Source organism: Solenopsis invicta, chromosome 12, assembly GCF_016802725.1.
Source record: "Solenopsis invicta isolate M01_SB chromosome 12, UNIL_Sinv_3.0, whole genome shotgun sequence".
Classification (NCBI taxonomy): domain Eukaryota; kingdom Metazoa; phylum Arthropoda; class Insecta; order Hymenoptera; family Formicidae; genus Solenopsis; species Solenopsis invicta.
Genome location: NC_052675.1, coordinates 6,525,763 through 6,540,190, shown reverse-complemented (window position 1 = coordinate 6,540,190; position 14,428 = coordinate 6,525,763). Strand labels below are relative to the sequence as shown.

General features: G+C 32.1%; 1 protein-coding gene across 9 annotated transcripts in view; it reads left to right on the top strand.

Annotated features, from left to right (window-relative positions):
• Positions 1-14,428, top strand: part of LOC105206198 — a 134,143-nt gene that overhangs the window by 79,593 nt on the left and 40,122 nt on the right. For all 9 annotated transcript variants that reach the window (XM_039456094.1, XM_039456097.1, XM_039456101.1 and 6 more), the window contains 2 exons: positions 254-357; positions 12,456-12,633. In XM_039456094.1, the coding sequence (XP_039312028.1) occupies positions 254-357; positions 12,456-12,633 (282 nt within the window). The remainder of the gene's footprint in view (positions 1-253; positions 358-12,455; positions 12,634-14,428) is intronic.

Below are 14,428 nucleotides of genomic sequence, written 5' to 3'. Positions count from 1 at the left end.
TGTTTTGCAATAACTCTGTTATATATGAATAAAAGCATCATTTGTACAGTAAAAAATATAACTATAATAATGTCTATATTACCGTCTAAATTATTATATGTTATATAATAGTTATATGTCTGTGTTTACTGTTTCAATCAATCGTAGTATATGAGTTTAGAATAAATTGCATTGTCATATTATCTATTTTTTTATATAAAAGAAAGTAATAAAGAATAAATATTGATTTGTTTTTTTTTTTCTTATTGTGTAGGCTTGCGACTTACCCTTGTACTGGAAAATACCACTTTTTCTGGCAGCAGCCGGTGAGCAAAAAGGATTTGTTGAGATGAATGCTTTTCAAGAGTTTTGGAAAAGGTAAGTATATATAATTTATATATATATTTATTTATATTTATTATTAAGAATATATATAAAAACTCATAAATATATTCATTTTTTACATATTTTCCTATATTTTAAATAGAACGGCTATCATAAGTGTCGCCATGATTTTAAAGTTAATCTAGTCACAAACGTTCAAGTAAACTAATCAAGTATGCATGCGCAAGAGTGCTTGTCATATTTAGAATTAATATAAAGAGAATTACAATACAACAATATACGTTTTTAATGATAATTTGCTCCGCCATTGCGCTCGATTGCGTAGTCTGTATATACTATGTTTATGATGTACGAGGTGTGATCAAAAAGTAAGGTGACTTTTTGAATTCGCGCGCTCTGTATACTTTAATTTCAAAAATTTTTTTTTTTGTGTTGGTACACTTGTCACGATCATATGTTCACAGTTTTGACTATATAGCATGTGTTGTTTTTATGTGAGAGGCATAAAGGTTAGACTCGTGTTTGCGTGCTCGGCGATTTTTTGCCGTTGAAAATAATGGAGCAGAGAGTTTGTATTAATTTTTGTGTAAAAAATGGTATTAAGTGTTCAAAAACTCTTGAAATGTTGACAGTGGCGTACGGTGAGTCAACTTTGAGCAAAAAAATTGTTTATAAATGATATAAGTTATTCCAAGAGGACCGAGAAAATGTTAACGATGAACCTCGCTCTGAACGCCCCAGCACGTCAAAAACCGACGAAAATGTTCAGGAAGTGAAAGAAATTGTGTTGAAAAATCGTCGAATCACGATTAGAGAAATAGCTGATGATCTTAACATATCGTTTGGCTCATGCCAATCAATTTTAACGGATGTTTTGGGTATGACACGTGTGACAGCGAAATTCGTCGTTACTAGTGAGTACTTTTTTGGCCAAAAACAATACTATCATCATGCCTCAGCCACCGTATTCACCAGACTTGGCCCCCTGCGACTTTTTCCTCTTTCCAAAATTGAAAAGGCCTATGAAAGGACGAAGATTTGCGACGATTGAGGAGATTAAGGTTGCATCGCTGTAGGAGCTCAAGGCAATACCCAAAAGTGCATTTCAGAAATGTTTTGACAACTGGAAAAAGCGCTGGCACACCCGTGTGAAGCTGGCACCCCAAAGTAAAAAAAACATATTTTTTTTAGAGTGCCGGCTTCTTTTCTAATAGTTCTATAGTGCTTGATAATTTTTAGAAATAGTTCCAGCGATTAAACCTCAAAAAAACAAGTTTTAAAAATGGGGTGCCAACTTCACGTTGGCACCCCATTTTTTAAAAAATTAGAATTTTTTTAGAGTTCCCAGTAGTTTTTGAATAGTTCTATAGTTCCCTATACTTTTTTTCAATAGTTCCGTTTTATTTTCAAAATTATAGAACTTTGAAAATTCATAACTCGGCCCCTACAAAGTACGTAAAACTTTTGTAATTTTCATTTGACAGAAAAAAGTTATTTAACTTTTTTTGAGCACTCAGGGAGTGCTATTCAGCACACCGAAGAAAAAAACCGGAACTCCGAATTTTTTATTTTTGGGTACTTCGAAATTTTTCGTGGCGGATCTTACTAATTGTAAGTATAAAACTTTTGTAATTTTCACTTCACAGAAAAAAGTTATTTAACTTTTTTTGAGCACTCAGGGAGTGCTATTCAGCACACCGAAGAAAAAAACCGGAACTCCGAATTTTTTATTTTTTGGTACTTTGAAATTTTTCGTGACGGACCCTACTGAGTACGTAAAACTTTTGTAATTTTCATTTGACAGAAAAAAGTGATTTAACTTTTTTGGGGCACTCAGGGAGTGCTATTCAGCACACCGAAGAAAAAAACCGGAACTCCGAATTTTTTATTTTTTGGTACTTTGAAATTTTTCGTGGCGGACCCTACTGAGTACGTAAAACTTTTGTAATTTTCATTTGACAGAAAAAAGTTATTTAACTTTTTTGGGGCACTCAGGGAGTGCTATTCAGCACACCAAAGAAAAAAACCGGAACTCCGAATTTTTTATTTTTTGGTACTTTGAAATTTTTCGTGGCGGATCTTACTAATTGTAAGTATAAAACTTTTGTAATTTTCACTTGACAGAAAAAAGTTATTTAACGTTTTAAAAACACTCAGGCAGGGCTAAATAGAACTAAAAAAAAATTTGAAATCTAAGTTAAAATTTTTAGTACCAAATAATAATAAAATTCTATCTCAGTGTAATGTTAAGTTATCACATATACTTTAACGTTATTACTTCTTCATTTAAAATAAATTTTTTTATTGAATCAATTTTTTATTTAACAAATTGTGTTTTTTACTGGATAAATGCACGGAAAAATAAAATGACATATATATTCAAAGAATATATCGATTTATATTTTATTTATTCGTTCGCCATAAACTGTGATAACTAGCCATCATAGTTTATATTATGTTTTTACTTCATTATACAGGGTGTCCCATTTAACTTGAGACAACTAAATATTTCGAAAAATAAGCATTGTACGAAAAAATGTCCCAAATAAACTTTTAACATTATCAAGGGGGACATCTGCCTGTGTAAAAATTAACCCACCCCCACCGCCCCTTAGGGGTGGGGCGGGTGTCAACTTTGAAATTTCAAGTGGGAACCCCCATTTTTTATTGCAGATTCAGATTCCTTGGAAAAAAATACGTAAGTTTTGTCCGAGACATTTTTTCGAATCGTGATAGATGTAATCAGTAAAAATTAGTTTTTGCCATTTTCTCTCACCATCGGGGTGCTTTTATTTCGGGGAGTCCCCTCGCCTCTCACCATCGGGGTACTTTATTTCGGTGAGTCCCCTCGCCTCTCACCATCGAAATGGAAGGTCATCATTTCGAGCATTTATTGTAATTGAATAGTGAGAGGCGAGGGGACTCACCGAAATAAAGCACCCCGATGGTGAGAGGCGAGGGGACTCACCGAAATAAAGCACCCCGATGGTGAGAGGCGAGGGGACTCACCGAAATAAAGTATCCCGATGGTGAGAGGCGAGGGGACTCACCGAAATAAAAGCACCCCGATGGTGAGAGAAAATGGCAAAAACTAATTTTTACTGATTACATCTATCACGATTCGAAAAAATGTCTCGGACAAAACTTACGTATTTTTTTCCAAGGAATCCGAATCTGCAATAAAAAATGGGGGTTCCCACTTGAAATTTCAAAGTTGACACCCGCCCCACCCCTAAGGGGCGGTGGGGGTGGGTTAATTTTTACACAGGCAGACGTCCCCCTTGATAATGTTAAAAGTTTATTTGGGACATTTTTTCGTACAATGCTTATTTTTCGAAATATTTAGTTGTCTCAAGTTAAATGGGACACCCTGTATACATTGAACATAAAGATCCTTAGGTGTACTACACATTAAAACGTGCAGATCTATGAGGAGGCTACTGCACATAAAAACATGCAAATAGTACGTAAAGTTGTTGTAATTTTCACCTAACCGAAAAAGTGATTTAACGTTTCTGGAGCACTCATTAAGTGTTAAGCAGATCTTTCAAAAAAAAACCAAAAAAATTAAAAAGTACCTAATATATTAATCTGTATATTTATGTCATATCACAACCAGTATAAAATTATTTTATTCTGAAAATTGTGATCTTTGAAATCCCAAAGTTATAGCTAGTTATATTTAAAAGTCATTGTTGCAAGTTGATTTTTTAGAGTAATTACAATAGATAGAAATTTTCTATTTGAAATATTTAGTATAAACAAACTTAGTACATAGTATGATTATACGCGGACAGTAATAAACAATAGATGTAATTGATGAAAGAATTATGTACATTTTGTTTACGTGGAAAGAAAAATTTAGTGTTTATTAGTTTGACATATTGTTAATGTGACTATAATATAGTTTGATTATTGCTATACAATCCAGTAAATTTATCAATATGTATTCATATCAGAAATGCAAATACGTACAGCTCTATTATCAATAGGAATATTTATTTTAACTAAAGCGTATGGTTGTCCCATAATAATTGTCATCGCTGATATACGTAAGTATTGTTAAATTGTTGTCAGAATTGTATAATAGTAACCAAGTAATGCTAATTTAACAATATTTCTGTCTAATAAAGACTAACTTTTTCTCTTTGTATAGAGTAAGAAATGCTAGAAAAATACTTTTATAAAAGTAATTATTTAATTTTCGTTTAAAACATATAATAATACGTGCGGAGTGATCTCTAATTCTGGACCTACAATTGTTTTCTTTGTTTGAAGATCGTTATACTCATACCAACCAAATCCTGTGTACGTGATTGCTGTGTAATGCCCGTTATTCGAGCCAATATCACTTCTTTTATATTGTACTAAACCTGCTAAATAGTAACAACGATCTTCGACATTAACATACTTGCTAATAGTATTTAATGTGTTATTTCGCTGAATATATTTTTGGTAATATCCATCAGAAGTAATCTCGCTTATGTCAATGACTAGATGTGGTCCATATTCTCTGGAATATTCAGCAATGTTTTGACATAATGTGCAGGTTGTATATTTCATCGGCATATCTTCAATTGCTTTCTGAATACTGTCAAGTCCGTTTTCAATTATGATATCGATATTTATGCTGCAAGTCGTTAGGGTTCTTCTTATATTATTCATGCAATAAGCGCAATGTTTTATGTTGATGACACTTGACATGTTTTGGAACATATGTTCTGCTAATTCGCCAACATTGCAGTTAGCGTTCAATGAAGATAATCCCCGGGTATATTCATCAATTTTAAAAAGCTGAATATTAGACAATATTCTCGCTCGGTCCGAATAGTCACTACTACAAATTTTTCCTCGCGTCAAGATTGCATCAGCTAGTATGAAAGTTTTATTGAATGGTTGTGCTAATTGTTTATACGTAGCATACATTGCTAACGCGTTCATGACAACCTGAATAATAGAGTCGAACGCACATATTTGAGTGACTATCATTTTCATTTTATTTATACGAACAGGTTCGCAGGAACTTCCATTTTTTAATATTGGAATGCCAACTATTTTGTTTGTTTGGATAAAATTCCAGTCAGGGCATGGATCTAAATAATTAGATCGTTTAAGTCTTCTTGATTTTGGCTGAATATTATCCAATACTTTTAAATCTGTATTAATCATAACTGTGTCATTTGTTTTGTCCGTTAAATTAGCAATTTTTTGGTCTGAGTTTTCCTTTTCTGATCCTTTTAAATCTGTACTAATTATAACTGTGTCATTTGTCTTGTCCGTTAAATTAGCAATTTCTTGATTTAATGAGTTTTTTTTTCTGATCCTGTAATTTTTTCAATTTGATATTTTACTTCTTGTTCTTTCTGAATATTGTGATTTATATTTTCCAAACCGTGCCAGTTTTCTGATTCGACGTATGTATTAATATTGGGTTCTTTAATGCTACATTTTCTTTTTCGTTTTTTGCTCGCGTTTTTTAATGACAGTTTTTCTTCGTTCATTAAATCCTTTCTAATTTTATTACATTTACCGGAAAACAGGCTTAGTTTGTTGTTAAGTGTACTAATATGAGTCAAAATAAACTTATCTGTTCGTAATGGCAATTGTCCTTTAAAAGTGCGGTTTTTTATATCAGAAAATTCTACTTCTACAGATGAAGATGTAGTAATAGCATTTCCAGTGTTCATATAGGGGCGTAAAACTCCTGTCCATAATGGTAGGTATGACATTAAAAAAACGATTTTTTTCGCAGCTTCTGGATTGTAAAACGCATTTACAGTTGAACCTTTCACGGCTTCGGTAGCAATTCTGCTAGCTGATTCATAAAGAGAATTTGCCCACTCAACCCACGTAGCGGATGAATTTTCTTCGTACATGCTATCTTCATTGTTGTCGTCATCATTTTGAAACTGTAGGTGATCGTCTTCCACTGGTTCGAAGCTGCTTCCTTTAATTGCATTATTTACTCGTGTCAGGTGAATTTGTGAAGGTAATATCTCATCTTTTTCAGTAGTTCCTATGTCTTCACTCATTGCTATCACTAAAACTGATGAGAGAAAACTTTCGACTTCAACCAAAACATCCATTTGGTATGCAATAGCCAAACTGCGAATAAAAAATTGCCGTACTTTTGGAGGTTTTCCTTTTAGGCATTTCCATCGGCAAATCATTGCGATGAAATGGCTGACGTTTAGTCGAACGAAGCACGTAGGTAAAGCACGAAACCTCTGCAGGACTATTATTTCGTAGCAATCCCTGAGATAATTACGTAGATTTCCGCTTTCTGCAAAAATTGCTGCGGCAGAAATCACTATAGCCCAGCCAAAATCACTTACTATCATTCGTGGTCGAGGAGCGCCGCTTCTGACTATTTCCGTAAAAAAGTAAGATATTGTGGAAACATCTTGTTTAGAAGAAACCATTTGAAACGCCGGAAAACTTCCTTCTTCGGAAACACACATAATTTGGTACAGAAATAAGTGCGGTGACTTTCCACCATCATAAACAATTTTTTTGCATATACTACCCGTGGCATCAACAGTCATAAACATAAATGGATCTTCTTTATATTGTACTTTATAAAGAGCAAGCTGTTCTTTTGTCCAGTACATACAAAAGAAAGGTAGTCCGCTAACGTTTTGGATGATGTGATGATGTGTAGATTGTGCTGCATTAATTAAATTAACAATTGGATCAGATTCTGCTAATTGTAGTCGCTTGTCCATTTCTTCTTGCTTAGCTTTCCGTAATACTGCAGCACTGTAAAGAGTTGGTGGAATATTATCTTCAAATTCCATGAGTTTACCCGCTTCTTCACGTCGCCAAATTGCTGCATCTTTTCTCTCGTCCAGTAGCTTACTCGCTATATTTTCTCTTAAAAAACCTTTCAATTGTCTTTTCTTAGTATGCAAAATTTCCGGCACAAAGTTTGTAAAAACACAATCGAATATAGCATCTTTGTTTGCAGATGGTTTTTTTAACATTTTTCCTGACAATCTAGCCCCGCACTCTGTACATGTTCCTTTGAATCTTGCATAACATTTTGCTTCAACTCTCGAATATAATTTTGCATATTTGAAAGCAAAGCAACAATATATTTTGTGTTGCTCCCAAATTTTCTGTGCGAATAAATTTGTCCATTCACCTGGTTTCAGAATGTGATATTTTCGGTCACCGTACTTTGTTTTTTTTTTATTTTTAATTTCAGCCCATCTCTCAGCTGCAATAATTAATTTAAATTGCTTTTTTGCTTTTGTTGCTGGTGATCCTTGAATGGACATGTTCCAAGATTGATCATTACAAAATGTCTCGTCATCCACGTCTACTTTGATTTGAAAATGATCAAGCAACAAATTATACATTCCTCCTCTATTTCCTTTAATAATAGTGTAAATGTGTTTGTGATGTATTTCAGATTCTTCTTTCAGCATCTGTTCGGAAATAAGTTTGTAAACTGGGTGCGATGGAAAAAATACCTTTCCAGTTTCATCTATTGTCCTAAAATTGTCATGTTTTAAAGTTTTGACTAATTTATCCTTATTGTAACCTCGTTTTGCAGTCATTTTGCGCAATTTTGAATTTGACAGATTTCTGAAAATAATATAACTCTTATTAAAGCTGTGAATTACATGTACGCAAAAACAAGAATATATGCACATATTATGAACAAAATTTGGTAAAAATATGCAAAAATATTCAATGTATACATTTAATAAATAAAAAGCACAAAAAGAAATAATTGTAAAAATATAATAAATAAATAAATTAATTAACTTTAAGCAAAAAATACATAAAATATTAACACAAAACGATTATTTGAACGATTATTTGAATACAAAACTAAATCTAAAATATTTAATTTCTTACAGAACTGTAAATACTAACAATAAGATGTTTGCATGAGATGCAAAATATGCAATTTTACAAGAAATATGCTCAAAAAGGTATATATATGCAAAATATGCAAAATAAAAGTAGGCTCTAACGCTTTGCTTTTACGTAATTGGTGTAGATATGCAAGCCGTTTTGTATTTATATTATTAATATAAAACATGCATTTTCACATAATCACAGCTTTATTTATTATTATATCAAAAAATGTTATTTTATTTATTAAAATATAGGAGATTAAGATAATACTTACCAAGGGTAAGGCCACACGTAAAACTTCTTACACAACAAATAAAACTTTATTATTGCTCACACAACTCGCACGCTCGAAGGACTGTTTTGTCTGCACTGCTTGAACATCGAATTTATTTTGAATCACATACACGCGCGCATACTCGCGCGCACATGCATACGCAACACACTCACAGTCTTCTCTGCGACGTTTTTCGAAAACAATAGATCTCGGCTTTTTTGATAAGCCGTCAAAGGGATTCGACTGAACGCGGTGTCTTCGATGATGGCGCTTAAGATAACGCGGCGTCTTCAGAAGTTCCGCAGTGGCGAGGCGCGCGTAACCCGGCGTCCTTAATAGGCTTTTTACAATAAGTTATTGGTCGGTATCATAAGTCATAAGCCATAAAAATTGACCAATCACAGTCAAATGTTTATGGCGAACAAATAAATAAAATATAAATCGATATATTCTTTGAATAAATATGTCATTTTATTTTTCCGTGCATTTATCCAGTAAAAAACACTTGTTAAATAAAAAATTGATTCAATAAAAAAATTTATTTTAAATGAAGAAGTAATAACGTTAAAGTATATGTGATAACTTAACATTACACTGAGATAGAATTTTATTATTATTTGGTACTAAAAATTTTAACTTAGATTTCAAATTTTTTTTTTAGTTCTATTTAGCCCTGCCTGAGTGTTTTTAAAACGTTAAATAACTTTTTTCTGTCAAGTAAAAATTACAAAAGTTTTATACTTACAATTAGTAAGATCCGCCACGAAAAATTTCAAAGTACCAAAAAATAAAAAATTCGGAGTTCCGGTTTTTTTCTTTGGTGTGCTGAATAGCACTCCCTGAGTGCCCAAAAAAAGTTAAATAACTTTTTTCAGTCAAATGAAAATTACAAAAGTTTTACGTACTCAGTAGGGTCCGTCACGAAAAATTTCAAAGTACCAAAAAATAAAAAATTCGGAGTTCCGGTTTTTTTCTTTGGTGTGCTGAATAGCATTCCCTGAGTGCTCAAATAAAGTTAAATAACTTTTTTCTGTCAAATGAAAATTACAAAAGTTTTACGTACTTTGTAGGGGCCGAGTTATGAATTTTCAAAGTTCTATAATTTTGAAAATAAAACGGAACTATCAAAAAAAAGTATAGGGAACTATAGAACTATTCAAAAACTACTGGGAACTTTAAAAAAATTCTAATTTTGTTGAAAATGGGGTGCCAACGTGAAGTTGGCACCCCATTTTTAAAACTTGTTTTTTTGAGGTTAATCGCTGGAACTATTTCTAAAAATTATCAAGCACTATAGAACTATTAGAAAAGAAGCCGGCACTCTAAAAAAAATATGTTTTTTTTTACTTTGGGGTGCCAGCTTCACACGGGTCGCTGGCACAAATGCATTGTATCAGAGGGGGATTATTTTGAACGGGATAACATAATTTTGGATGAATAAATGAATATTTTTTTATAAAAATGAAAAGTCACCTTACTTTTTGATCACACCTCATAGATGACAAAACAGCATAGTTATTTTGACTTGCGCAAGCAACTTGAAAATAAAGTGTTTGACGTACTTGAACATACTTGAACTAGCTTGTTCAAGTAAATTGGAGTATGTGTGTGGCAAATTTAATTCAAACCAATCGGAAGTTTATATTCATGTTGAAAATAAAAGTAACTATGTTAACCAGCGGTAAGCTAGGTTGGGTATGTCACACCCGACCGATTTTGTGTTTTCATTTTTATTTAGTTACCGTTGTTTGTTTTATTTGCATTAAATAGCTGAAAACAATTTTGAATATTTTATTTATTGTTTTATATGATGGGAGATTCATTATGTTGTAAGGAATATTTTTAAATAAGATTTCTTAAAATTAGTATGAAAAAATCAGCCAAACAAATTTGGGTATGTCACACCCTACCTAGCAGCCGAATTTGCAATTATCTACCTAGCTCACGCCGGGTTAAAACGTATACAAAATAATTGCTTTTTAATTGCATTTTTTATATCCATAATCTATATACATAATTGTACAACCAGTATTTGCCGTTATCTGTACAAAATTATTTAGATAATTATGTAGATAAAGAAATAGTTTATCTTATGTTTATTTAGATTTTTATAATGTAAATTATCTTTATCTTAAATAAAAGAAGTGTTATTTTTTTCAAATTATCTAAGATAATGTCAATAATAACAAAAATAAAGTGTTGTCCTTAGCCTCAACCTTCAAGCTATTATTTATTTAAACAGAATTTTTTAAAGTGATAAAATTAGGGTTGCGTTTTGCAATTTGTTTATTGCCGGTACTAGAAATCTATAGTATACGTGATATAAAATGGCTTTTTAATACTGGCAATATACAGAGCGATCCACATCGACCCATGTGTCCTTGTACAGACGTGTTCTTGGATAAATTCTGAAACAATGTTTTCTATACGAAAATTTTGTCCGACGCTTACTTTTTGAATTATAATAGAATAAAGTTAGCGAATCATAGGCCGTGCAGACATGGTAAAGAAAGGCAGCGCAACTCATCGACGCGGGCGCTTATGCGGGTCGTACTGAATCATCTTGTATAGCGGAAGCTGCCAAATTTACACAAATTAATAGTAGTGCAATATAAAAATTGTCCCAAAACTAAATTTGAAATTACAAGACATTTTGTCAGTCATTGTGATTTATATATTTTTTTTTATTTGCGTGTTGATTTAAATTCAAAAAGAATTTTTTATTATATTAAATTATTTGTGAAGAACTTTTGTTTTTAAGAAATAAAGATGTAGAAATAAAAATATATATTTGTTGTTTTCATGTTCCAAGCTCTTTTGCTCTGTAACATTATTATTTAAAAATTATTTAGATACATGCATATACAGGGTGTTCATTAATGATTGTCTCCACGTTTTATCATAGGAGCACGCATTTGTTATTTCTAATATAATAATATGTTAGAAATATATATCAATACATAACAATAAATCAAGCTCCTATGGTAAAAAGTGGGTACAATCATTAATGAACAACCTGTATAGTTTTACCTTTTATCTAGATAAATTAAAATTAAATCATTTTTATCTTATCTAAGATACATTTGCATGTACTTTTTAAATCTTTAGATAATTTTAAATTATCTAAGCGCGACACTGAACTGGACTAAAATTAATATTAACAAGAGGAATAAAGGGTTAATATAGATGCTAGTAAGCATCAAGTATTATTAAATTAATTTTAATTTAATAAAGGTGATATTACTAACTCTTATTTGATCATAACTGTGTTATATGACCGAAAGTAACGGCGCGCAGTTTGGTTGAGTCTTAGAAAGTATATAAAATCACACGTATATATAAAGCACTAAGATCTAGCTATGACCGAATAGGCCTTCTTATTTGAAATTGTATGTTACATGTATCGGTCGAATATCTCTCTAGTTTAATATTAACAAGATTATTAAGGAATGATGAGGCAAAACGGCGGGAGGGAGGCAAAGTTTTTACCATCTTTGGAGTGTCCCCTACATCGCGCAATTTAAATGCAGGAATCACAACGGAGCATATACGCGGCGGGTCCCGATAGCGCACATCCCGATAGCACACAAACCACTCACAATGGCAGATGCCTAGAGATTTTCCATTGGGTTAGATAAGTCAAGATGATTGGTTGGTGGGTTATCGGGATGTGCGCTATCGGAACCCTCCCGCATATACGTTAGATGTGGCTTCTTGGTCGTTGAAAGTTACCCAACGAAATAGACAACTGCGTTATTGAGTTATAACATAATTTATATCTTATTAAAAAAATGATTTTATTTCATTTTTTTACGTGTGAAGTTAATATTAAATTATAGTATAATTATAGTGTTAAATTATAATATACTTTTAAAGTGTTTTCCATCTAGCCCACAAGAATACCCCACTTGTGGTACAAAATGGGGAGAAATGCTTTTCTTAATTTTTTTTCAATAAAATAAAGTTTATTTTATGTTTATCCTTATAGATTAACAGCTACCCATCACGATGCAGCTAGTAAATTCATCAATATTATCACTCGGGGACTTCGGAACAATATCCTGCCAGAGGACTTGATTCCACTCGTACAGGATGTAGTAGAAACGCATCCAGGATTGACATTTCTAAAAGAAGCTACGGAATTTCATTCCCGTTATGTACACACGGTTTGTACGAAATAATTATCTCATTTCTAAAAAATTCCGGTTCTATTCTGGACCTGGTTAATAGCATATGTAAATGAAGTATGTCTGGAAGGCACTAATGGCCATTGCAATCAAGCTCTGCTTAATTTAATTGACCGATTAATCCATTGTAATTAACCAATCGCATTTGTCATTTCATATAACAGTTCCAATGAACAAATCCAATGAACGATTAAGTTAATCGGAGTTTGGTTGAAGTAGCTCTAAATGCATTTGTTGCTATAATCCTATCTAAAAAAGTGTATGTTAAATCGATAATCGCATTTCTCGAAAGTCTCGAAGTTTATTGTCGACGCTTTTCCATAATGCTGATTGGTTTTCCCACTGTTCTTATTTTGTGAACTGCTGTCATCGCAGAGATCACGTTTTGACAGTTATGTGTATCAAGGGTTAATAGTGTAATAATAAATTTGTTTAATTTATAGGAAATTATGTAATATCAATAGCTTTGTAGTGCCTGTTTTGTCTAGTATGGAAATAGATTGAAATGGTATACCATAATTAAAGAAAAATTAGACAAAGGATAAAGGAGTAGAGCAAGCATGGATTTCAAAAGTGTTAAGAAGCAAGATGTAATTTTAATTAAAAAGAAGAGGCGGTAGAACTTAGAGCGAAAAAAGCGGGATGAATAGGCAATGTGCATATAAGGTAGGAAATTAGGACGAAGCAGAGTTGTGCCGTAAATTTCTCGATTACGTCTATATGGATTATTAGCCAGGAATGCGAAACAAAACTCGAGAATAGTTTCGACTCGGAAACAAAATTAAAATGTTACACAGCAAATGCTACACAGTTTTGCGTTTGATGCAAAACAAAAATAAAGTTTTTTACTGAGAATCGAAATTATACTGAAAAGAATGTTGTTTTCGCATCCATTGTGAAACTAAATGTGTCAGCAACAAAATATAATTTTGTTACAAGACGAATAGGAGAAGAGAAGAAATAGCACGCATTATTTGTATAGCTCATTTGTCTAATAGATATAAGGCATTGGTGGGATAAAATTAGTAAGATAAAAGTTATACAAGAAGGAAAAAACAGAGCTAAGAAAAGTTAGAAAATGAAGTTGAATCAACCAAAAGAATGGAGAGAAGTGTGTAAAAGAAGTAGAAGAAAGTGTAAAAATTTAATAGGAAGATGGAAAAAAATATATATGACGAAAGAGAGAGAGAGAGAGAAATGAACCATCAGGTAAGAAATAAAGGAAGAAATAAGGAAAGGTACAAGAACAACTAAGGAAACTGAACAACTGAAGAGAGTAGCAGATCGAATATGTACAAGGTAGAAATATTTAAAAGATGAGAAAAAAGCTAGGAAAAAAGGAAGAAAGTTCAAATTATTTGGAAGAAAGGAAAAAAGATACAGAAAAGAAGAAGAAAGCGATACAATGAAATAATTAGAAAATGAAGAAGAAAAACTGAAGTGACTGAAGGATAAAAGATAAATGAGCAAATATATAATAAACAAGAACAAGTTAAGGACGATAAGAAAAAAGAGGTACTTAAATCAATCGATGGAAAAGAGAGAAAATGGAAAAAGAACAGAAAACGTGAATAAATAATAGGTACCTTTCTGGTATATGGAGAAAATGGTACCTGTCTGATATGAAGGATAAGAACTGGAAAAAGAATGACGATTAAGGAGATGACAGAAGGCTGTGTAGAAATAGCAGCAAAAGAAAATGAATATAAAGAGGATAAGAATCATGCAGAATCCATAAAGACACTATAAAACCTTTGTGTTGCAAGTTATAAAT